The sequence below is a fragment of the Bubalus kerabau genome, chromosome 16, assembly GCF_029407905.1.
Source record: "Bubalus kerabau isolate K-KA32 ecotype Philippines breed swamp buffalo chromosome 16, PCC_UOA_SB_1v2, whole genome shotgun sequence".
In the NCBI taxonomy this organism is placed as follows: Eukaryota; Metazoa; Chordata; class Mammalia; order Artiodactyla; family Bovidae; genus Bubalus; species Bubalus kerabau.
The window spans coordinates 64,850,484-64,872,922 of NC_073639.1; the positions used below are offsets into that span (position 1 = coordinate 64,850,484).

General features: G+C 55.8%; 1 protein-coding gene across 5 annotated transcripts in view; it reads left to right on the plus strand.

The window, feature by feature from the left end:
* The window catches only part of RBM19 (RNA binding motif protein 19), a 121,411-nt gene that overhangs the window by 92,822 nt on the left and 6,150 nt on the right, over positions 1 to 22,439 (plus strand). For 2 of the 5 annotated variants that reach the window (XM_055549499.1, XM_055549502.1), the window contains one exon: positions 7,504 to 7,624. In XM_055549499.1, the coding sequence (XP_055405474.1) occupies positions 7,504 to 7,624 (121 nt within the window). Of the gene's footprint in view, positions 1 to 7,503; positions 7,625 to 10,477; positions 10,680 to 22,439 lie in introns of those variants that run through there. The other 3 variants (XM_055549501.1, XM_055549498.1, XM_055549500.1) reach the window with 3 other exon arrangements.

Here is a 22,439-nt window from a genome sequence, read left to right on the forward strand (position 1 = left end):
TCACTCTGGGCCCTCGGCTCCCTGGGGGGGCCTCTTTCTCTAGTGGCTCTTTTCTCCATCTCTGAGGTCAGAGGTCATGTGTCACCTTCCTGTTCCCTGGTTCTATCCCTTCATTTGGGCTCTTAGTAGGTCCTCCAGTGATGTTGAGTAGAGTTGAGCTGTGTGGATGGATGGATACAAGGTAGAGACATCTAGTCATCTGAACGATTTAGACACAACAGCCTAGAAAATGGGTCCCTGAGCATTCCTTAGAAAACTGCCCTCAGCTCCACGATATCAGACCTCAGAATGGCCCTAGGTACTAAGTGGGGGGCCCCCAGTTGGAGTCACCAGTGTTGTGCAAAGAACCCCACTTATTCAGGGGGGTAGCTCCTCCCCCGTGGAGGCCAGAAGCAGCTGGAAGATTTGCCAAGAGCGCGCATACAGGAGTCCGGGAGTGTTGGGCCAGGGACAGAAATGATGTGTCCCTCAGGCGCACGGTCCAAAAAGAGACAATACCAAACGTTCCAGGGTGGCGGCCCCTCCTCTCTGGAGCCACCAGCCCCTGGTGTCCGACGCCCTCGGCCGAGAAGGAGCCGAGCTCCCAGCAGGGCCAGCACTCCGAGCTCACGTGGTCGTTCTTGGCTGGCACAGGCCATGATTCCTCCAGGCATCGGGGGCACAGATGGTTTGGGACAGGTTGGCGGCATCCGTGTTCAGGTGGATCTGGCATGTGCTGAGAGATGCTGCCCTCCCTCTCGGCAGGAGACAGCAGAGGGGCCGAGAGATGCCCTGGTCTTCTCAGGACAGGAGGCCTGGCCTGGGTCCCTGAGATGGGAGTCCTGCCAAGGGCATCGAATGGGCCTTTGTTGCCAGGAGGCAGAGGCCTGTCTCCAGGGAAAGCCAAAGAAAGACCTCCTAGCTGGCACTGGAGGCCAGGGCTCTCGGGGCCTGCAGTTGGTGGCTTAGGTCAGAGGAGGTGAAAGAGGCATGCTTCTGGGATGGCCGGGGCAGAGAGCCGGATGATGGGGACAGCTCCGGACCCAGGCCTGAGACCTGCTGTCTGAAGCGGGCCATCCATCTGCCCGGGTCAAGGCAGAGGGGACTTCAGGCGGCCATCTGCATCAGCAAACAGAACCCAACCCCGGATGGTTCAAGGGAAGAGAGATTCATGGAGGGGTAAGAAGGGCTCAGGGGCTCACCAGGGACCATGCAATCCACCCCCCTCCCAGGGCCAGTGACAGTGGGAGCTGCCGCCACCTCAGGCTAAGGGACCTTGAAGGGACAGGTGAGGGCTTGAGCTGTCAAGGGGGAGCCACCAGCAGGAGCTGTTGTCCTTGGCGGAGGGAGCAAGGGAGAAAGTCCCCAGACCTCTCTGATCCCTCCCTCCAGCCTCCCATATGCTTGTCCTAAATTGAACCCAGGGCCCATGAGCCCTGGGTATTCCCTACAGGAGAGTCACCCCGGAGAAGGGGTTGCAGAGGAAGAGCAGAAATAACCAGCACGGGCACATGGGATCGTGGCAGGAATGGCCCCGAAGTGGCCCAGTTAGGGGGGTGTCTTGTCATCCGTGGCCGCCTCCTCTTTGCCAAACCACTACATCCTTAGAGTTCTGTTCTGCATCTTCAGGCTTCAGCAGTTACCCTACCGGGGGACCGATCAGGTGTTCAGCCAAGTCCTAGCGGCCCAGGGGACTTCCCATCCCGAGGTCCCGTAGTCACGCATGTTGGGAGCGGGGTCTTCTGTCCATCTCGGTGCCATACCTAGGAGTGTGTGTATGTGTGTGTGAGGTCTTGGCCTAACCAAAGGCGGAACCTCGGGCTTGATGGGCCAGATGTACTCATTTTCCTGCCACCTGCACGGACTGAATCCAGGGGCTGGGGGAGCCAGGGCAGGACCCCTAAGTCCCAGGCAGCCCTCCGTCTCCAGCCAGGACCAATCTCAGCGTCCCTCCCGGTCTGGAGATGTTTTCAAGACCCTCGGTGAAGAAGACTCCAAGGCTGTATCTACTGATCATGTGTTGCCCCGAGCAGTGTGCTGAGGATAGCAAGGATAGAGACCTCCCTTGGAGGTCCAGGTCAAGCTGGGGAGCCTGGCACACAAGCAGATGCTGGAAGACAGCTGGGGGCGCAGGGCACAGCATGGGAGGTGCTGGAGTCTGTAGGAGGGGAGCAGGGGGCCACCAGCAAGTCGGCTCTGACAAGGGGAGCCCTTCCAAGGCTGAGGAGAATGTTATGAAGGCTCAGGGTTGGAACCCGTAGAGGCGAAAAGGATAAGTAAGAAGGACATTGTGCTGTGCTGTGCTTAGTCACTCAGTCGTGTTCGACTCTTTGCAGTCCCATGAACTGTAGCCCACCAGGATCCTCTGTCCATGGGGAATCTCCAGGCAAGAATACTGGAGCGGGTTGCTGTTCCCTCCTTCGGGGGATCTTCCTGACCCAGGGATCATACCCAGGTCTCCTTTATAGTCTGAGCCACCAGGGAAGCCCAGGAATACTGGAGTGGGTAGCCTATTCCTTCTCCAAGGGAATTTCCCGACCCAGGATTCAAACCAGGGTCTCCTGCATTGCAGGCAGATTCTTTACCAGCTGAGCTACCAGGGAAGCCCGAGAAGGACCTTGACGTGCCTACAAACTTTGGCCTCAGTTTTCCTTTCCTTGAAATGGGAGCATGACCTGTCTCCTCATGAGTAGGCTGAGGTCATGTGCTTAGAGTTCTCTAGAGCCCAGGAGATCTGTAATCCTGGGTTTGCAGCCCCTTGGATGGCAAGGGAGGAACACAGGCACCAGAAGCAGGATTTGGCGAGAAGCAGGGAGCTGGGAACAGCTGACTTTCCACTTCCTCCTCCGTTGGCACACCCAGCCCTGCACAGAGCTCTGGACAGCCCGCCATGACTGAGGCCCCATGGGCACACCATGCCTGGGGCTGAGGTCTGGGAGGCTTTTCTCTGGGGAGAAGGTGGCTTGGATTGGGAGGAAGCTGCTATCAGATAGCAGTCCAGAGAGGCTGGAGCTGTGCCTGGAACCTTCCCCTTCACTGGTCCAAAAGCTCCAAGGTCCGGGGATGGGTCTCCCCCTCACCATTCCCCTGTCTCAAATATATAACAGGCTCCTCTGGGCTCTTTTTTTTTTTAAGTAGATCATTCTTTTAAAATTAATTATTCCTGGCTGCACTGGGTCTTCCTGCTGTGTGCGGGCTTTCTCTAGTTGCGGCAAGCGGGGGCTACTCTTCGTCATGCATGAGTTTCTCATTGCAGCGGCTTTTCTGTGGAACACGGGCTCTAGGCTCGCAGGCTCAGGAGTTTCGGCTCCCAGGCTCTAGAGCACAGGCTCAGTAGTTGTGGTGCATGGGCTTAGTTGCTCTGCGGCACATGGGATGTCCCGGGCCAGGGATCAAACCCATGTGCCTTGAGTTAGCAGGCAGATTCTTAACCAGTGGACCACCAGGGAAGTCTTAACCATTTCTTTTTTTAAGTCCTTACTGAATTTGTTAACAATATTGTTTCTGTTTTATGTTTGTTTGGGGTTTTTTTGGCCCCAAGGCATGTGGGATCTTAGCCCCCTGACCAGGGATCGAACCTGCACCCCCTACAGTGGAAGGTGAAATCTTAACCACTGGACCACCAGGGAAGTCCCCGGGCTCTTTTAAGGAACCCCAAATTACTCGGGATTATACAAGGCCAGTTTTAGCCAGGAATCACTGTCCTTCCTGCCCAGGACAGTTTGAGGCCACCACATTCCAACCAGCAAGGCAATGGGGCTAGAAACACAACCTGATTTCCTACTCACCTGAGGGGATTAGAACCAGGAAGGGTAGTTCTGCTATTTTTAGAAATTCACATATTGTGCTCTAACCTCAAATACAAAAGAGCTTTCGTAGCCTACTTACTATCGTTCCTGCTCTTCAGCGTGGCAATGGGAAGTCGGGGGCACACGTCATAATAATAACAACAGCCAGCCTTTAGTGAGAATTACCATGTGCCGGGCAGTGTGGTGTTAGACTTAATAGTTCATTGAATCTGTGCAACCATTCTTCTCTGCTACCTCTAGATTTACACATGGGGAATCTGAAGTGCAGAGAGGTTAAGCAGCTTGCCCAAGATCACACAACTTACAAGCGATGAAGCAGGGATTTGAACCATAAGTAGGCTTAGACTGTGAAGAATCTGCCTGCAATGCAGTAGACTCGTGTTTGATCCCTGATTCAGGAAGATCCACTGAAGAAGGGAATGGCTACCCACTCCAGTAGCCTTGCCTGGAGAATCCCATGGACAAAGGAGCCTGGGAGCTGCAGTCCGTGTGGCCGCGGGAGTCAGACACGACTGAGCCACTGACACACAGGCGCAGCCCAGATCCAAGCCCCCGGCCTTCACTGCCGCGCGCCCTCGTGTCTTAGAGTGCAAAGCCCTTCCAAAGAGGAGGGGATGAAGATTTGAAAGGGGGGACAGGAGGCTGGGAGACGGAATTTTTAGCAATCCCCACAATGAACAGGGCTTCCCTGGTGGCTCAGCCGTAAAGAATCTGCCTGTAATGCAGGAGACACAGGTTCAATCCCTGGGTTGGGAAGATCCCCTGGAGGAGAAGATGGCAACCCACTCCAATATTCTTGCCTGGAGAATCCCATGGACAGAGGAGCCTGGTGGGCTACTGGGGTGAGCCTGGTGGCCGGTCCATGGGGTCGCAAAGAGTCAGACACGACTTAATGATTTTACCACCACCACAGTGAACAGAGACTGCTCCAGGCTTTGTGTGGCACTGGAATGGAGAGCGGGTAAGAAAGAAACACAGATGTGACGACTGGAGCTAGAAAGAGGCTGGGGTAGGAGCATCATGCCTGGACCCTCCTTCTAGACTCCATTATCACTTCTTCGGACCCTGACTTAACCCCTCCCAGAGGCCGCTGTTCGGCCACCCCCACCCAACCATGTCCCCGGGACCACTGCTCCTCAGGGACCCTGGCACCAGGATGGAGTACCCACCATGCCAGACTTGCAACCAATTTCTCTCCCCCCTCTTAAAACCCCAACTCCCCCAGTCAGGCTGTTTCTCTGCCTTGCCAGCTGAGAACGCGTGTGTTTTAAAGCTCTGAATGGGCCATTTCGGCTCGGAGTCCAGATGCATTTTTATATCTGTGTGGGAAAAAAATGCAGAGGCTCGGCTGGCAGTCAGAAAGAGTTTTTAAATTAACGTTTTAAAAAAAAGAGAGAAAGTTTCCTGCACCTGGCCCCGCTCAGAAAAGCACAGAGAAGAACAAAGGCATTTCTTTAATTTGGCCCCACCCACATTTAATTTTTAAGAGATGACGTGTCCCGCCCAGGTACTTTTCAGATGCAGCTGTCTATCAAATACCTACCCTGTGCCAACCTCCGGGCTCATACTGTGTAAGTCACACACGTAACCCCATTTTACAGGTAAGGAAACTGAGGCTCATAGTGGGGCAGTTGGCTTACCCAGGGTCACAGTTGTCTTCCTAGGCTGCCATGGCTTAAAAGAGCAGTGTTGTCTTCTCTTGGTGGGTGCTTGCTAAGTCGCTTCAGTCGTGTCCGAGTCTTTGCAACCCCATGGACTGTATAGCCCACCAGGCTTCTCTCTCCATGGGATTCCCCAGGCAAAAATGCTGGAGTGGATTGCCATGCCCTCTTCCAGGGATTTTCCCGACTCAAAGATCGAACCCGCATCTTTTATGTCTCCTACATTGGCAGGAGGGTTCTTCATCACTAGCGCCACCTGAGAAGCCCTTAGTGTCGAGGCCAGAAATCCAAGATCAGGGTGCAGAAGTGTTGGTTTCTTCTCAGGAAATCTCTGTTCCACGGCCTCTCCTAGCTTCTGGTGACAGCCAGCATTCCTTGGCTTGTGGACATCACTCCAACGGGCATTTATCCTGTCCATGTCTTCTCGTGGCCATCTCTTGTAAGAATGCCAGTCACCCTGGATCAGGGGCCCGCCCTGCTCCACCAGGTCCTTGTCTTAATTTAACTGTAGCTGTAAAGACCCTCTTTGCGAATTAAGTCACAACCTGATGGAGAGGGTTAGGATTTCCATGTATCTTCTTTGCGACAGGGACCCAATCCAACCCATAACCATCACAGTACAGATGAGGTTAGAAAGGGCTTGGTTCCGGTCCAGACCACTGCTGGGTACGCACTGCCTCCTCGCAGCATCAGAGAAGCCAGAGGGACATGCCCCCACAGCGCCTCTTCTCGTAGCAGATGGCGCTGACTGCTACCCAGAAGCAAAAAGCAAGACGCTGCTGCCAGCCGCTGCTGCTCCCCGGTGCTCACAGTGCCCAGGACCTGCCCTCTTCAAACTCAGTGCTAACCCAAGGCCCCTCTACCGAGAGAAAAAAGAAAAATCAGAGCTGTCTGTGGCAGCAACACCACCTCCAAGAGAACTAGCATCTAATGAGCGCTTGCTGTGTACCCCCAGGCTGTTCTGGGCACTTTGAATGTTAACGCTACTCTAGAACCCTAGAGGAGGGTGCTGTTAAAACACCTGTTTTATAGATGAGGAAACTGAGGCCAGGGAGGTTTCTTTAACTAGCCCAAGACCCTGAGGCTAGGAAGTGCAGGACCCGCCCTGCCCAGGCAGAGTGGCCTCAGAGCCCAAGCTCCTGGCCACCAGGCACCACCAGCTCTGTGTATGTCAGGGATATTTTGGGAAGGGCCCCAGCACAGAGCCGTTTAGCTCTAGACCTGGTGATACTGAAGACAGAACCTGCCGGTGCCGTACAATTCCATTTATATGAAGAACAAGCAAATCTGCAGACCTGGAAAGTGGACTAGTGCCTGCTGAGGCTCTGGGGGGTGGGGAGTGGCTACTGGTGGGTCCACAGTTCCTTTTGGGGTGACGATGGTTCAACGAGCTCTAAATGTCCGTGTCCATCACTGTTCTGAAACAGGTATGGGGACGGTCACATGACTGTGAATAGCCTAAAAGCCGTTGCATTGTAGATGGGTGATGAGTTATATCTCAGTAAAGCTGTTACAAAACAAAAATCAAAAAGAGCAAAGTAGGCAGCGTGCAGGGGAGGGTCAGGAAGGGTGGAAAGCAGGAGGGGGGAAGAGCCGGGTGGATGCTGGCAGCCCTGAGCGTGGTTCTGCAGAGGGCAGCAGAGAGCCGGGGGACGGAACCCCCACGGCCGGCAGAGGACGTATCTGCCACCCAGTGTAAGCAAGGGGCCCGTGTTCTTGTCATCGAGGGGCCAGACCAGCTCGGCTTCCTCAAGAGGCGGGAAGGCCAGCCGACTAACAGGCTCGCCGTCCCCAGACGGGCTGTGACCCTGGAGGGGAGCTGGCCGCCTGGCCCAGGCACCAATCACAGGCCGGGACAATGGCTGTTGTGACCACCCCACCAGTTGTAGCTCTGCCCTGGTCACGTAATCCCCTAGTGGAAGAGGAGCGCGCAGTGCCTCCTCACACCCCCGCCAGGGAGCGGGTGTCCCGGGGCCAGGGCTGGCCTTTAGCTGTGTGGGGCAGGCGGCCAGGCTGCGGGGAGGTCTCCACTCACACGCTGTGTCTCTCTCCAGAGAGCCTTCAATGCCCTGTGTCACAGCACCCACCTGTACGGCCGGAGGCTGGTGCTGGAGTGGGCCGACTCGGAGGTGAGCCTGCCGGCCCTGCGGCGCAAGACGGCAGAGCACTTCCACGGTAAGAGGACTCCCCCGCCCCTCCATCTCTCTGTACCTACTTTCTGTATTTCTTCTGCTTTCTCCGAGCCGGTGCGGGGTGCTGACCTCTGCGGGTGGCATCAGTGGCCTCCACACCATTGGTGTTTGCCCGTCGAGTCTGGTCATCGGGAGGCCTGGCAGGAAGTCAGGGAGAGGGGCAGCCTGGGTCAGGGTGGTCATCCTCACCACCCCACCCCCGCTGCCTCCCTACCTGTCCGGGTGCTGCGGGCTGGCTGTGACTGCCACCAAAGGCCACAGCTCCCGTCCAGTGGCCCTCTCCACCCAGCAAGTGCTCTCTGTCCAGGGTCCAGTGGCCAAGCCAGGGGCCCCTGGCCCCAGTTTCTCTGCACCCGCTACCCCTTTACTTGTCCGTCCTCAGTTGCCCGTGTACTTCCTGCCAGGACCAAGCCCCGCCTCTCACAAACCTTGGTGGTATCACCCGGCCTCACTGATGACTCAGCCCACCCCCGCTAATTATTAGTGAGCCCCTGTCGCGTCCCGCCCGGCAGTGCAGCGCTGACCCGGGCGGGTGGCCGGGGGTTGGGTCCGGGGGGAAGGTGCTGGATCCAGAAAGGCCTCCCAGCAGAGGCGACACTTGTGCCCACGGAAGGGCTCCCCGAGGTTGTTACAAGTGTGACAATGGAGAAACAGGCTGGCCAGCATGGCGGGAGCAGGTGGAGTCAAAAAGAGTGGCCGGAGGGGCTTACACAAGCCTCGCCTTCTCCAGCATGTCGTCCAGAAGTGGAATGGAAGCCCTGTGACTGTAGCTTCGCCCACCAGACTCTTTAGAACACACCCCCTGCCCAACCCAGGGGCCTCTCCCGCCTAATCCTTTCCCACCCCACCTCCCTCAGAGGTCACCGTCCCCAAATGCCCAGCAAGACACTGACTTTGCGTATGCTCTTCCCTCTGCTCACAATGCCTTGCCTCAACTTTTTTTTCAACCTGGTCAGTGCCTATCTAGCCTTTAAGGTCCAGCACAAAGGATACCTCCTCCAGGAAGCCTTCCCTTTCCCCGTTCCTCAGGTTATCAGTAATGGCTCTGTCCTCTGCTGTTTTCACCGGTGTTCCTATATCTCCTTGCCGCATCATCATGTATTTCTTTACGATTCTTCTCCCCGCTGGACCAGCGCCTTTCCCATGGTGGAGACGGCACCACTGGGCTCACCTTTGTCACTGATGGGCTGATCTCTGAGCCCCCATGCCAGCCGGGGCCTGTCCAAGACTGGGGAATTCATAAGTAAAGGCAAACGAGAAACCAGAGACGTTAGGGCTAAGTACACAGCCGCAAGCACACGACTCAATAAGTCCCCAAATCCTATCTTTATCGACAGCCATTGACAGGCCCAAATGCACCCATCGGCAAATGTTTGTGTAAGGGACTCTTCCGTCCCCCCCACCTCCTCTCCCTGGGGCCAGCGGGCGAGTGCAGGCTCAGCAGTCCGGCCCTGCCTTGGAGAGCAGCCCCCTTCAATAGATTGATCTCCAAAGACAGCCTCCCCTCAGAAGAAAGCCGCAGCTGGAAGTGCTTCTGTGAGATTGGCCATCTCCCCAGGTCAACTGCAGGCCGAGGCCCAGACAGGGACAGGTATTAGGTTGGCCAGAAAGTTGGTTTGGGGGACTTGCCTGGTGGTCCAGTGGTTAAGAATCCACCTGCCAATGCAGAGGACACAGGTTTGATCCCTGGTCTGGGAACTAAGATCCCACATGCCCTGCAGCCAAAAAAAAAAAAAAGAAGGGGTTAGGGTTAGGGCATGTGGGACCGTGCATGCCACCATGCACCACACCTGCTGAGCCCGCACCCCAGAAGCTGTGCTTTGCAACAGGAGAAGCCCCCTCAATGACAAAGCCCGAGTACCACAACTAGAGAGTAGCCCCCGCTCGCCGCCGCAGCTAGAGAAAAAGGCCATGTGCAGCCACCAAGACCCAGCACGGCCAAAATAAATTTTTTAAACAGTTTGTTCATGAACTATCTGGAGAAGGCAATGGCACCCCACTCCAGTCACTCTTGCCTGGAAAATCCCATGGATGGAGAAGCCTGGAAGGCTGCAGTCCATGGGGTCACTGAGGGTCAGACATGACTGAGCAACTTCACTTTCACTTTTCACTTTCATGCATTGGAGAAGGAAATGGCAACCCACTCCAGTGTTCTTGCCTGGAGAATCCCAGAGACAGGGGAGCCTGGTGGGCTGCCATCTCTGGGGTTGCACAGAGTCGGACATGACTCAAGTGACTTAGCAGCAGCAGCATGAACTATCTTTTGAAAAAAACCTGACAGTGGTTTAGAAAAGATGGTATGGAAAAAAAACCAAATGAACTTTCTGGCCAACCTAATGCAATAATAGTGGGAAAAACAGCAGTGAATTTGCATCCATCTTCCCATTCATGCTCTCACAGCGCTACGCAGTGGGTGTGAACAGCCCCATTTTGCAGATGACAGAACTGAGACCAGCTGAGTGTAGAGGGACTCATAACAGCTACTGTGTATTAATAATAAGGACTTCTGTGCTGGGGCACCGTCTGTGTGTGACACGCGTCGTGTCTCTCATCCTCACAGCAGCCCCTGCTGCCGTGGGTACTGCTGTCCCCAGCTTGCTGTTGTTCAGTCGCTAAGTTGTGTCGACCACATGGACTCCAGCACGCCAGGCTTCCCTGTCCTTCACCATCTCTTGGAGTTTGCTCAAACTCATGTCCATTGAGTAAGTGATGCCATCCAACATTCTCATCCTCTGCTGCACCCCCTTCTCCTCCTGCCCTCAGTCTTTCCGAGCATCAGGGTCTTTTCCATTGAGTCAGTTCTTCGCATTGAGTGGCCAACGTATTCATCTTACAGATAAAGAAACAGAGGCATGGAGAGGTTCCGCTGAGTGTCTCCTAGCTGAGCGTCCTAGGACGAGTCCCTGCGCCGCCTGGGGCTTCTGTTTGCCATTCCACAAATAAGGATGCGAATAGTTCCCCCATACGGAGTCATGAAATGATCAGTGGTAACAAGAACAGCACAAGCTGCCTTTTTTTCCCACCCACACAGCGCCCCTAGAATGTTGTTAGTGGCTCAGTCGTGTCTGATTCTTGCGACCCCATTGACTGGAGCCCACCAGGCTCCTCTGTCCACGGGATTTCCCAGACGAGAATACCGGCGTGGGTTGCCATGTCCTTCTCCAGGGGATCTTCCCGACCCAGGGGTCGGATCCATGTCTCCTGCATTGGCAGGTGGGTTCTTTACCGCTGAGCCACCGGGGGTGGATGCCCTCAGTCACCCCGTTTTACAGATGAAGGGACTGAGGCTTGCATAGATGACAGAACTTGCCCAGGGTCACCTGGATAGTAGGGGGTGGAAGCAGAGTTTGCACTCTTGGACAGCCTGACTGGAGCACCCCATCCTTGGAGTGACACCCGCTCCATCCCTCCCCAGTAGGCAGAATGCTGTGGGGGAAGCAGGGCAGACACATCGGCCGAAAACCGGTGCTCTGAAAATGTCAGCCCTCTCACCCACCCGCCCATTGTCTGCTGGATCTCCTTGGGAACGGGGGGGTACCCGCAGCGGCCCTCAATCCTCAGAATAGGGCTGCTGGCCTCCTGCCCTGCTGGCTGCACCCTTTTCCCGGCTCTGCCCCTTTCCCATGGCGAAAAGTACCCAGCTCGTTTATGTCAAAATCCGCATTGTTCAGAGCTTCCAGGGCCCTGGCAGACTTCAAGGACAGGTGGGATCCATGCCCAGTTCCTCCCCCCGGGCCCCGATCTGTGCCAGGAAGGCACTCAGATCTCAGGTGGAGGCCCCGAGCCCCATTTGCCCAACCCGAGCACTGAGGCCACGACAAAGGGCTCCCTGGGGAAGGTGGGCCTCGGAATGAAAGGCCGGCATCTTAACCATTTGGGGGGACCCAGCAGGGAGCTCACTGGTGACACCGTGGCCTCCGAGGTGGTCAGAGTGATGGAGAGGCCCGCCATTATGGCTGGTGCAGTCACCGTGCATCACCCCAAGTTCACCCTCACCTCCGGGGCTCAGCTCCTCCACCAGGCCCGCCGCTCCCCTGGGGGAGACCGTGGGGACAGGGTGCTGCTGGGCCGAGGGCTTCCCAGGCCCTCTGACCAGCTCTTCTCTCCCCTGTCGGTCACTGACAAGCCGAGGTCAAGGCGCACAGCTCCACGAGCAGTTCAGGCCAAGTAATACTCATTACTGTTATTATTCCCATGACAACCTTCATCTGTTAAGCCTCACTCCGTGCCAGGTACTGTCTTTGGGCTTTCACAGGTATTAATCCTGCAGAATCCTGGCAGGTAAACACCGTCATTATCCTCCGTTTCCCAGATGAGGAAACCGAGGCCCAGAGAGGGCCAGTGACTTCCCCAGGGGCGCCCAGCCACTAGTGGCCGAGTCAGGAGTCAGAGCTGGGCCTCTGGCCATCCTGCTGGCTACACATGAGCAGCGCACATGGCCCCTTACGTTTCACCCCAGTCCGTGCAGTGACCTCAGGCAGGTTGCTCTGCCTCGGTTTGCCATCTGTACAGTGGGACTAGGGTGCTACCTCATAGGGGGGGCGGGGGCCGAGACTTACAGGAGATGATGCTTCTGAAGCTGAGGGTGCCCAGTGAGAAGGCAGCAGATACTACATTTTCTCCCCTCCCCTGCCAGGCGCTTACACATCCTGTTTTCCTTGCATTCCTATGGACCCAGGCCAAGGGAGGATACTCTCTGAGCAGAGGAAAGAGACGTAAAGAGGAATCCTAGTTTTTAGAAGCCCGGACAACAGGGAATGTGTGAGAGAGAGGGAGGAAGGGAGAAGGGATGAGAATGAAATGCCCATCAGCTGGGCAGGGCATGGGATGGTGTGTTTGCATCTGATCCTGGATGCCACCTGGTCCCCCTGCCTGGCACACAGAAGGTGCTTTTCAGTACACGGTAACAACAAGGGGGAGGAGATGGATTCCTCGCTGATAAAAATTCGTGCTGTCTGGCCATCCGATGCGATCGTGGGAACTAAATGCTCTCAGCCCCCCGTCTCAACCTTACCACTTACCTAGGGTCCCTCATCAGCAGCCACAAAAGCTCAGAGAAAACCCCCCAGTGCCCCTTCCGCAAGGCAGGGGTGGGCAGTCTTCATTTCATCCACTGGTGTCCCTGATCACGTGGGGCATTAGATAGTCCCTGGTGAATTGACATTTAACAAAACACCCATCAAATGGACCAGCCGAGAGCAGGTCTTTGAAAGTCATTGGAAAAGCTGCCCCGAGTAGGCAAAGCCCTTGACTCCGGACAGCGATGCTCGCGCCCAGGGACGAACACGACCACCCCGTTCCTCAGTCCCGCCTTCCCGTCGTCTCCCTGCCTCCCTTCCTGGACGGAATCAGCTATCTCATCCACAGCTCCGCAGCCCCCCGGCAGGTGAAGTGCTATTCTTCGGTGCCTTGCATGCGGGAGGGTGAAAAGAGAGAGCACAGAGGGAAGAAAGCAGAAAGGCGGCCACTGGCTGCGTCCCTTTCTTCCCGAGCGTGTTACAAACCAGCAGGGTCAGGGCATTGAGAAGCTTTCAGGGCCCCCGCAGGCTGTGGTACCTGCGAGCGCCGCCGACAGAATATAATGGTACGGAAGCAATCCGCCCGCAGAACCCTCTGTTTTCAAGCGCTCACAGCCAGGGAGGCCGGGGCAAACAGGCTTTTTATTTGGCCGGGAGCGCGGCTCTGCTTCCCAGCGTTGTCTTATTCCAGCTGGGAGACTGATGGGCTGTGGTTAGCGGCTGCACCTTTCACCTCTGGAGCTGGGAGCGCAGACATGACCAGCATGGCAAGTGGCTGGCAGCGCCGCCGTTCCCCCACCCGGCCAAGCCAGGCCAGCCTGGGATGTGAGAGCTGCCATCTTCAGGCCCAGGCTGTCACTGGCCTTCAGCATGGTGGCCCTCCCCGCTGGGGAAGTAAGGGGCCCGATTCCTGGGCCCCTGGCTCCGTCGGCCTGACCCACCCACCCGTGACTTGAGATCTCAGCCCAAGTATCAGAGATTGGACTTCTCCCCGACACCTGCCGTCCTGGGAGTTCCCCTGTCACACCCCACACCTCATCTCCCTGACACGTCAATGAACACAGGTTCCCATGCCTGATGCATAGTGAGGTCATACTGAAACATGAGAAAGGTTTATTGCAGGGCCATGCAAAAAGATAAGCTGGCTTCTGACCCCAAAAACCCTCATGCTCCCTTAAGGGTTCCAGCAGAGCGTATTTAAAAGCCTGGTGGGAGGAGGGGATCCCCGGATCCGTGATCAGATCATGCATAATTTTCTGACTGATGGTGAGGTAACAGGGCGGTGTCACAGGGGTTAACTTTATCGGTCCTTAGGTTCCAGGAAGCCTGGGGCTATGAGCTCACGGTCATCAAGTTGTTGTTGTTCAGCCGCTCAGTCGTCCGACTCATGATCGTATGGACTGCAGGACGCCAGGCTTCCCTGGTCCTCCATGTCTCCGGGAGGTTGCTCAGATTCATGTCCCGTTGGGTCGGTGATGCTGTCTAACCACCTCCTTCATCTCATCAGGTAGTTAACACCCTCCATTTGATGGGGTGGGTGTTCATATCTGCGAAACAACTGGAGAAATTTGCATCAATTATTGCTGTCTGGACACTTCAGAGAAGCGCTAAAGCAGAGGATATGGGGGCAGGCCTGTCCTGGGAAGGCCCCATAGGGTCCTGCTCTGTTGAACTTTGTGTTCACCTCTGTGGTTTAACCTGGCTACTCCCCAAGAGACGTGATCCTCCAGGGGACATGGTCCTCCCCACGTCCCCGGCCTCGTCTTAGCATCCAGCACAGAGCAGGTGCTCACCAACAACCCGTGGGGTGACTAAGTGAACAGAAAAGCCCTGGTCATCAGAAGGGCCCCTTTTAATGGAGCGTCTAATGTGTCCTGGACTCTCTGACAGCAGCCCTGTGTGCTGTGCTGCCAGGGAGCCCTAACCTTGACCCTTGAAACCCCACTGGTCAGAAGAGAGGCAGTCAAGTGCCTCCTTGTTAAAGGTGAAGTCAGAGAAAGAGGAGACAGCTTTGTTGAAGATGTACCGTGCGCCGGGGGCGGTGCCAGGTTTCACGCACTGTCTCATTTTAGCCTCAAACTCCCTAGAGAGAGGTGCTGTTCCCGTTTTTCGGAGGTGAAAACAGCCCCAAAAGGGTCGAGTGACTTTTCCTGAGGACACTCATCTTTGCACACTGTAGGACAGCTCACCCTATCACCACTGCCGAGACCCCAGCAGTTCCTAAATCCCTAATTATCCCCCCACCTTTTATCAGATCTGGGTTCCATGGTCCAAGTAGGACCATGGTTACAAACTACAGCCCACAGCCAGATCCAGCCTAAAGCCCATTTTTGTAAATACAGCTGTTTTTTGGCACACAGCCATGCCCATTTTTCACATAAAGTCTCTAGCTGTGTCTTCACACCGTAAGGACAGAGTTGAGTAGTTATGACAGAGACCCTACGGCCCTCAAAACCCTAAAATATTTACTGTCTCCCCTTTTAGAGAAAAAGTTTACAGCCCCTAGGGCTTGTGAAATGGCTGCCCTTCTTTTATGTCTGAAGCCATGTGGGTGGCTAATTTCTCCCACATAACCCCCCTTTCTCAGAGAGTGTACTATTTTAGAGGCATGATAATCACAGTGTCATCCTCCCACCTCGAGTCCTCTGCCTAGGAATCCGCCAGCTTTTCCTGGAGCAGAGGCTCCAGAGCCTTGCTTCCCATTCTGGTCATTCACACCCTCAGTTCCCCATTGATCATCTAATTACCCAGCCTTAACTTGGCAGCAAGGACAAAGCAGCCACCAGAAGAGACAGTCCCTGCCCTCATGGAGCTGGTGTTTGAGTGGGAGAGACTAATGATTTAAAAAGTGATGACAAGAAAGTTCTGATGATCGCAAGCTCTATGCAGGAAATGCAGAAGGCTAATTTATTCTCCTCAAGGGTGGGAGGAGGGAGGAGAGATTCCAAATGTGGTGGTTTTTGTTGCAGGAAGGGGAACCCTTTCCAAGGGCCCAAGAGCAGGCTCTTGTCTAACACTCAGAAATGAATTGTCCAAGGAGACACATGCGCTCACAAAGCAAGAGATTTTTGGGGAAGGGACGCCTAGGTGGGGAGCAGGAGGGTAAGGGAACCCAGCAGGACTGCTCTGCCATGTAGTCTCAGGGTTTATGGCGATGGGGTTAGTTTCCGGGTTGTCTCTGGCCAATCATTCAGACTCCATTCCCGGTGGCACATGCATTGCTCAGCCAAGATGGATTACAGTGAGGAGGATTCTGAGAAGGTGGGTAGGACATATGGACTGGTGTCTCCTCTCTCCTTTTGACTTTTCCCAAATTCTTCTGGCTGGTAGTGGCTTGTTAGCTCCATGTTCCTCACCAGGACCTTCTGTTGTAAAATAATTCATGCACATGGCTCCTTACAGTGCCTGGCCAGGGCGGGCAGCTTCAGTCAGTGTTCCCCTAACAGTTGCAGAAAGTCTTTCCCAGGAGTTGGTGTTTTTGTGTGAGGGAAAGGAGCCGGCCAGCCCAAGAACTGGGGGGACATCCTTCCAGGCAGAGGGAGCCGCAGGTGCAAAGGCCCCGGGGCAGGAGGCTGCTCATAGCAGGCCACTGTGGCTGGAGAAGTCCCGGGTGGAGCGTGGTTGGAAACAAAGCCACAGAGGCCAGCAGGGCTCCCTCGTGGGATCTTGTGGCGTGGGATCTTATGGGGTGGTGCAGGAAGCCTGACTTTTCATCAAGTTACATGGGAAGTCCCTCAAAGATTTAAACTGGGGAGTGCCATGCCTGTCGTATCACACTTCATACTTCATGCTCGCTGCTACACGGGGCAAGAATATGGAATAGGAGTCCCAATGTAGTCATCCCAGCTGACCAGGGCGGTGGTCTGAGCAGGAACGGAGACCAGAGGGGTGGACAGAAGGCAGTGGTTTGAGCATATGCAGTAAAGATAGAGCTGGCCAGACTTGCCTCTGGAAGGCAGAGGGGAAATTAAGGCCAGAATGGGGATATTTGCTCAAAGGGAGCCTCTCAGAGGATGGTGCTGCCACATGATGATGAAGCTGGGAAGAGCGGGTGGTGGGGGGAGGTGATCTGGACACGTCGGGTTTGAGACACCTATTAGGACTCACCGTGGGATGTCAGGCAGATAGATCTATGAGTTTGGAGCTCAGGGGCGAAGTCCAGGCAGAGATATAAATTTGGAAGTCATCAGCATACAGATGATATTTAAAGCCCGCAACAGTTCACCAAACCCTCCCCTTCCGTAACTTAATCATTCACAGGACGGCACATTTTCAAAAGATTGGGGACCAGGAGAGCCTATTATCCCCATGCTAGCCCTTGCAAATGGCCTCCTTGATCTTGGCCATGAAAACATAATCTTCAGGCTTTAAAAATCACAGTCAGGAAAGTTCGAGCAAGTATGTGGAGTTACAGAATTTATTATTCAAAATATCCCTCTGCCATGGATCTTGCCAGCTACCTGGAGACAGAAGGTTCCCATAAGCTCCCCTCACCTCATTTTTACTCTTCCATTTGGGTGTCTCTCATTCCCACCTTAAGGCTTCACAGTGGCAGCCCTTGTTCCAGAGGCCTCAGAGGATCCAGGAGGCGAGGGAAGACTGTCCTGGATTGCCACCAAGGGTCCCAACAGAGTAAAGGCCACCATGGGCCCCGGGGTGCTTTACAGGAGGTGTTTCACCCCTGTTCCTTGGAAGTGGCTGCCCGCCCCTGTCCAGGGTGCTGAATTTAGTTCCTTCTCCTACTCCCAGCCATATTGACGGGCCACAGCAGGAGAGGTTGAAACTGACCAGGAAACACACACTTCCTCAGACACCCGGCCACCCCAGCTGATGGAGGCAGAATCGAGAGAAGAAAAATCAGGAAGCAGGAGCGGTTTCAGTCACGGTGGCTCCGTGATGGCAACTGCTAGCAAGGGTACCAGTGGCTGGGCAGTGGGGAAGGAGCCAGGTTCTGAGAGCCAAGTGTTTTCTCCCTGCAGAGGCGCTGGTCAGGCTGGAGGGGGCTTGGAGCAAGCCAGAGCAGGTGTCTCCCCGGGCACCCCCTCCCCCTTGCTCCCACCCCCCATGCCCCGATCTTCTTTGAGTGGTGTTTTGGAAATATTTCCAAGCACTCCGGCAATATCCTGCACACTGTCTCCACCTTCCCCCGGGAGTGGCTGTCCGTGCGGAGAAGGTACTTGCTCCCAATCCAGCTAAATTGTTATTGACTTGTGTTCTCTGCGTTCTGCAAACATTTCACTCAGCCATCGCCAGCGAGGCCAGGAATCCCTGCTAGGGCTAACGGGGAAACCAGCTGTGCCGGGCCATTTCTCTTGCTCTTCCTCATCGATCACAGAATTAAACTGACAGAAGGAGAATTTCAGAGCAACTTGGGAGGGGAAGGGGCCGAGCCTGGATTGGATGAAGGTTCAGGGACCTGGGGACCAAAGTGCTAGAAATAGGGGCCGGAGGAGGGTGGACTCGCCTCCAGGTCTGTGGTTGGTGGCAGGGGGTGGCCAGTTTGTTTCTGAACCGTAGGCTGGCCCAGGCCTGAGAAACCCAAGGAAAACACACGGACGAGGAGGTTGTCATTACTGCTCAGGACCACAAGTGAAGCTAGTGGGGTCCTGTAGGCAGAGGGGAGAGAAAGAGTGAATCAGGCCGCACTGGTGAGCCGTTGATTAAGATCACGAGTCTTTATTTTGCCTAGAAGATAGGAAATAAGGTGGGTTTTTTGAATTAATAATATTATTAATTTTACTTACTTAGTTTTGGCTGTGCTGGGTCTTCGTTGCGGCACCCAGGCCTTTCTCTAGTTGGGACTCGCGGGTCTCCTCTCCAGTTGTGGTACTTGGGCTTCTCATTACAGTGGCTTCTCTTATTGGCCTCTCTTGAAAAATAAGATCTGACCACTCCTGGTCCTGCACTCACAGGGTAGCCGGGGCCGGGTTACATGGGCTGTTTGTTTATTGTTGTTGTTTTTCCCCCTTTTGCCACAGTTCGCATCCATCCCGGTGGTCACCGCTCAGGCCGATTGACTCCATCACATGCCCCCCTGGCGCCTGTAGGCCTTTGCACTTACAGATCCCGGTACAGACAGCATCCCACCTTGGCCTCTTGAGATGACGTTCCTGATTCTTTTGAGCCTCTACTCCCAGCCCAGGGACTTTGCCAAGAGAAAAGGGACAGGGATCTAGTGCTGACCAAGCCCCCAGAAATGGGAAGATCCCTGCAGGCCCGAGACAGGAGAGTGGGGGGCACCTTCTGCCTCTCCTGGTTTCTTTTCCTTTTTTTTTTTTTTTTTTTTTGGTCCTCTGCAGTGAGTCACCTTCCTTTGGCCTCCCCACTGCCTCCCCAGCCTATACAGGCCTCTCCAGCATCTGTAACTAATGCAGACATGTGCTGGACCAAGCCCCGAAGTCCCCAGGCATAGCCCAGCCCCAAGGCCCTACCAGGGACTAAATCTACAATAACCCAGGCCAGGCAGCTTCACCAGCCCCCGCGGATGGGAGCTCACCAGCCCAGCTACCTGCACCTCGTAGGCGCCCAGGATGCCCAGAGCACAGCAAGGCCGACCTGCGTCCTGAGCGCTGAGTCATCATAGCGGTACTCACAGTCACCAGTGCCCGCCCCAGGCCATTCGCGTCAGCACCTCTGCGGGTAGGGTCCAGGTATCAGAGGTTTTCTAGATGATTCTCTCAGGCTATGGGTTGGGAATCAATAGCAGCTTTTTTTTTCATTGTGCCCCATCTTTGTTGCAGCATGTATAAGTTTTAGTTGCAGCCTGCGAAGTCTTGCGGCGTGTGGGTATCTAGTTCCCTGATCAGGCTTAGGCCCCCTGCCTTGAGAGCTCAGAGTCTTAGCCACTGGACCACCAAGGAAGTCCTCAGTAGCTCCTGGAGGAAAAAACCAGCTGATGCAGGCAAGGGGGAGCTGACACATGGCCTGCGTCTGTTTCACGCCCTTCCTGTCTAGGAGTGCCTTCTGAGGCATCTTGGCCGCTGGCTCCCCTGCAGGGCGGGCAGCAGAGCCAGGGGACACAGGTGTCTCTGGGGTGTGACAGGAAGGCCCCGGGACCAGCCCGATCTGAGCTCAGGGTCCCACGTGGGCACATCTTCCCCAAAGCCCTAGAACAGCTGCTGCTGCATCTGAAAAATGGGGCAGTATCTCCCGGCTCGTGGGAGGCCTGTGAGTCTACGCCCAGCCCGCTGCCTGCAGCCCAGAGAGCTGGGCTCGAGGCCCGAGGATGCAAGGTTCTCTGGGCTCCAGCTCAGCCCATTGGCTTCCCCGTTTCCTGAGCACTGCCCACCCTCCAGGTGTTCTTCGAAGACACCTGTGTTTTTACGCTTCTGCGTACCTGGCACTGGGTTGTGGGTATCCACACCTTATTTGTTGACTCCTCTGCAGTGGCCACTTCGGTCACGCCCTTTCTACAGATAGGAGCACGAGACTCAAGTAGATCAGAGGTGACTGGGGTGACTACTGGTGTGAGTGACAGAGGTGACTCCTAGTGTGAGTGACAGAGCTCACAGCCCACCTCTGCCAGCACCGGGACCCCAGCGTGGCCTCTGTGGCTGCTGGTTCGGTTTGTCATTTGTGGTTTTCTTGGCAGCTGATCCCTAGCACCAGGCCTGGTACAGTGTGTGTGTGTGTATTCAGTGACTGCTAGGGGTGTGTGTGTGTATGTGTGTGTGTGTGTGTTCAACGAGTACTTGCTATGAATGACTAAAGGCTGGAACCTTCAAGGCCTGAGATCAGGAGAGCAGGCACTATCTCCATTTAACAGATAGGAACACTGAGGAATGGAGTTAAGCGATTCCCTTAAATCCTTGAGGTGGCAGAGGTGGGCCTGGGGCCCAGTCTCCTGCCTACTGGCTCAGAGAAGATTCAGATCACACGTGCTTCTTTGGGGACCAGCTGTGCTTTGAAAAGGTACCTCCTTGAAACAGCCTCCTTGTACCAATAAAGTGCCACTGGTTTGGTCATGGGAGCCAGGCTGGTCCTGTCTACACACTGCCCATTATTCTGTGAGCATCTAGTGTGCGCCTACTGTGAACAGAGCCCTGGGATGCAGACCTGTCTAGGAATCGGAAGATTTTGCCCACGGGGTCTGCAAGTCTGGAGCATGGGAGGCAGGGCTCCCCAGAGCGGGCAGCCTCAGACGCTAGGCCAGCCTTTGGGGTGTCCAACCCCCCCCCGACCCCCGCCGACAGGGCCCACACCCTGTGTGTCCAGCGCCTCGTGTGCCCGATGGCCTGGGGCAGCAGGCCATCTGAAGGCGGTGGTGCCCTGTCCACACCTGGAATGCCACCCTCCACTCCCCACCCCAGCCTCCTTCCTCTTCTCCCCTCGAGGGACAGACGGGAGAGGGTTACACCTGCTACCCTTTCCCGCCGCCCCCAGCCTGTTGGAGTCGCCTCTGTTTCGGGTTTAATAGGGAAACCCGCTACACGGGCCTGCACTTCATAGTTTGCCTCACCTGCCCTTCGTCTTGGGGAGCAGCGAGCTTCGGGCCTCCCGGAACAGACAGAGAACACCCAAATGAGTGAGGCCTCCATCTCCAGGGGCAACCTGCACACAGCCCATCAGTTACCCTTAGGTGGGGACATGGGCCCGGTGTGCCCAGGTGAGCCAGTTTCAAGAGAAACTAGAAATGGAGGCTCTTGTGTAGCCTTTCCCGTTTTTCCGTATTGGTAACTTTTTTTTTTTAATCAATGATGTCAGCAAATCCAGACGCTCTTCAGTGCGCCGGCCCCGTGAGGCCCTGCTTCGTGCCGTTTGGTCACCTGTAGACACAGTGTCTGCCGTTTGCGTGCCTTAGTTTGGGTTCCCCGGAAGCAGCCCCCGAGATGTGGGTAAGGCTCCCAGCAGAGCAGCTGGGAGGGGAGCCGGTAAGCAGTGTGCGTGCAGTATGCAGCCCGGGGGGACCCCCCTAGAGCTGTGCTGCTCCGAACTGTCCCCCAGAAGTCGAAGGAGCCGGGACATCTCTTCAGGGGGCTTCAGTCCCCATCACTGCCAGCCTCCCCTGTGCCAGGGCCAGGGGTGCCCTCATAGCCAGAGAAGGCCCCTGGCCCTCCATGTGGGTAGGGAGCCGTTAATACGTCCCCAGGTTGCCCGCTGACGCCGTGGGTGACCCCCAGGAGGGGGTAGCCGCCACGGCCACTGTTACCTGTCAAGGGCTGGTGCCGCCGCTCTCATTCGTCTCATGCAGGAGGGAGGTGGCCGGCCCACGTGTTCCCGGCCACTGCACCCGCTGATAATGGTCGGGGTTGGCGCCTTCACCGCGTGCCTCGTGGCACAGGCTCTGTTGTAAAGGCCTTCAGCGCCTCTGCCCCGCTGATGGCTCTTCGGCCCCTGTGAAGCTGGGTGCTCTTCAGTACCTGCCGAGATGGAGCACAGAGCGGGGAGGCCAGGCCCCCGGTGGCCCAGCGGGGACAGCAGCCTCACCTGCGATCCGGGCAGCCTGGCTCCAGCCAGCCACGCCATCGGTCGCAAACCCCTTGTCCACGACTGGTCACACTGGGCTCCCTTCCAGAACCCCCTCCTCCCTGACCAGCCATGAAGCTTCCTCTCCTCCTCCCAACAGCCCCCCGCCCCCGCCCACCCGCTCGCACCCTTCCCCCTGCCTGCCCCCCGCCTTGCACGCAGGGCGACAGTGCCAGCCAGGGACGGGAGAGAGATGCGGGCTGGCATTCTGTCAAGGAATTAATTGAAAAATAAAATCATTAGATGGGGAACTCCAGAAATGCAAAATGGTAGTTGGAGGGTGGTTGGGGGGCGGTGGGGGGGGACGGGGGCAGG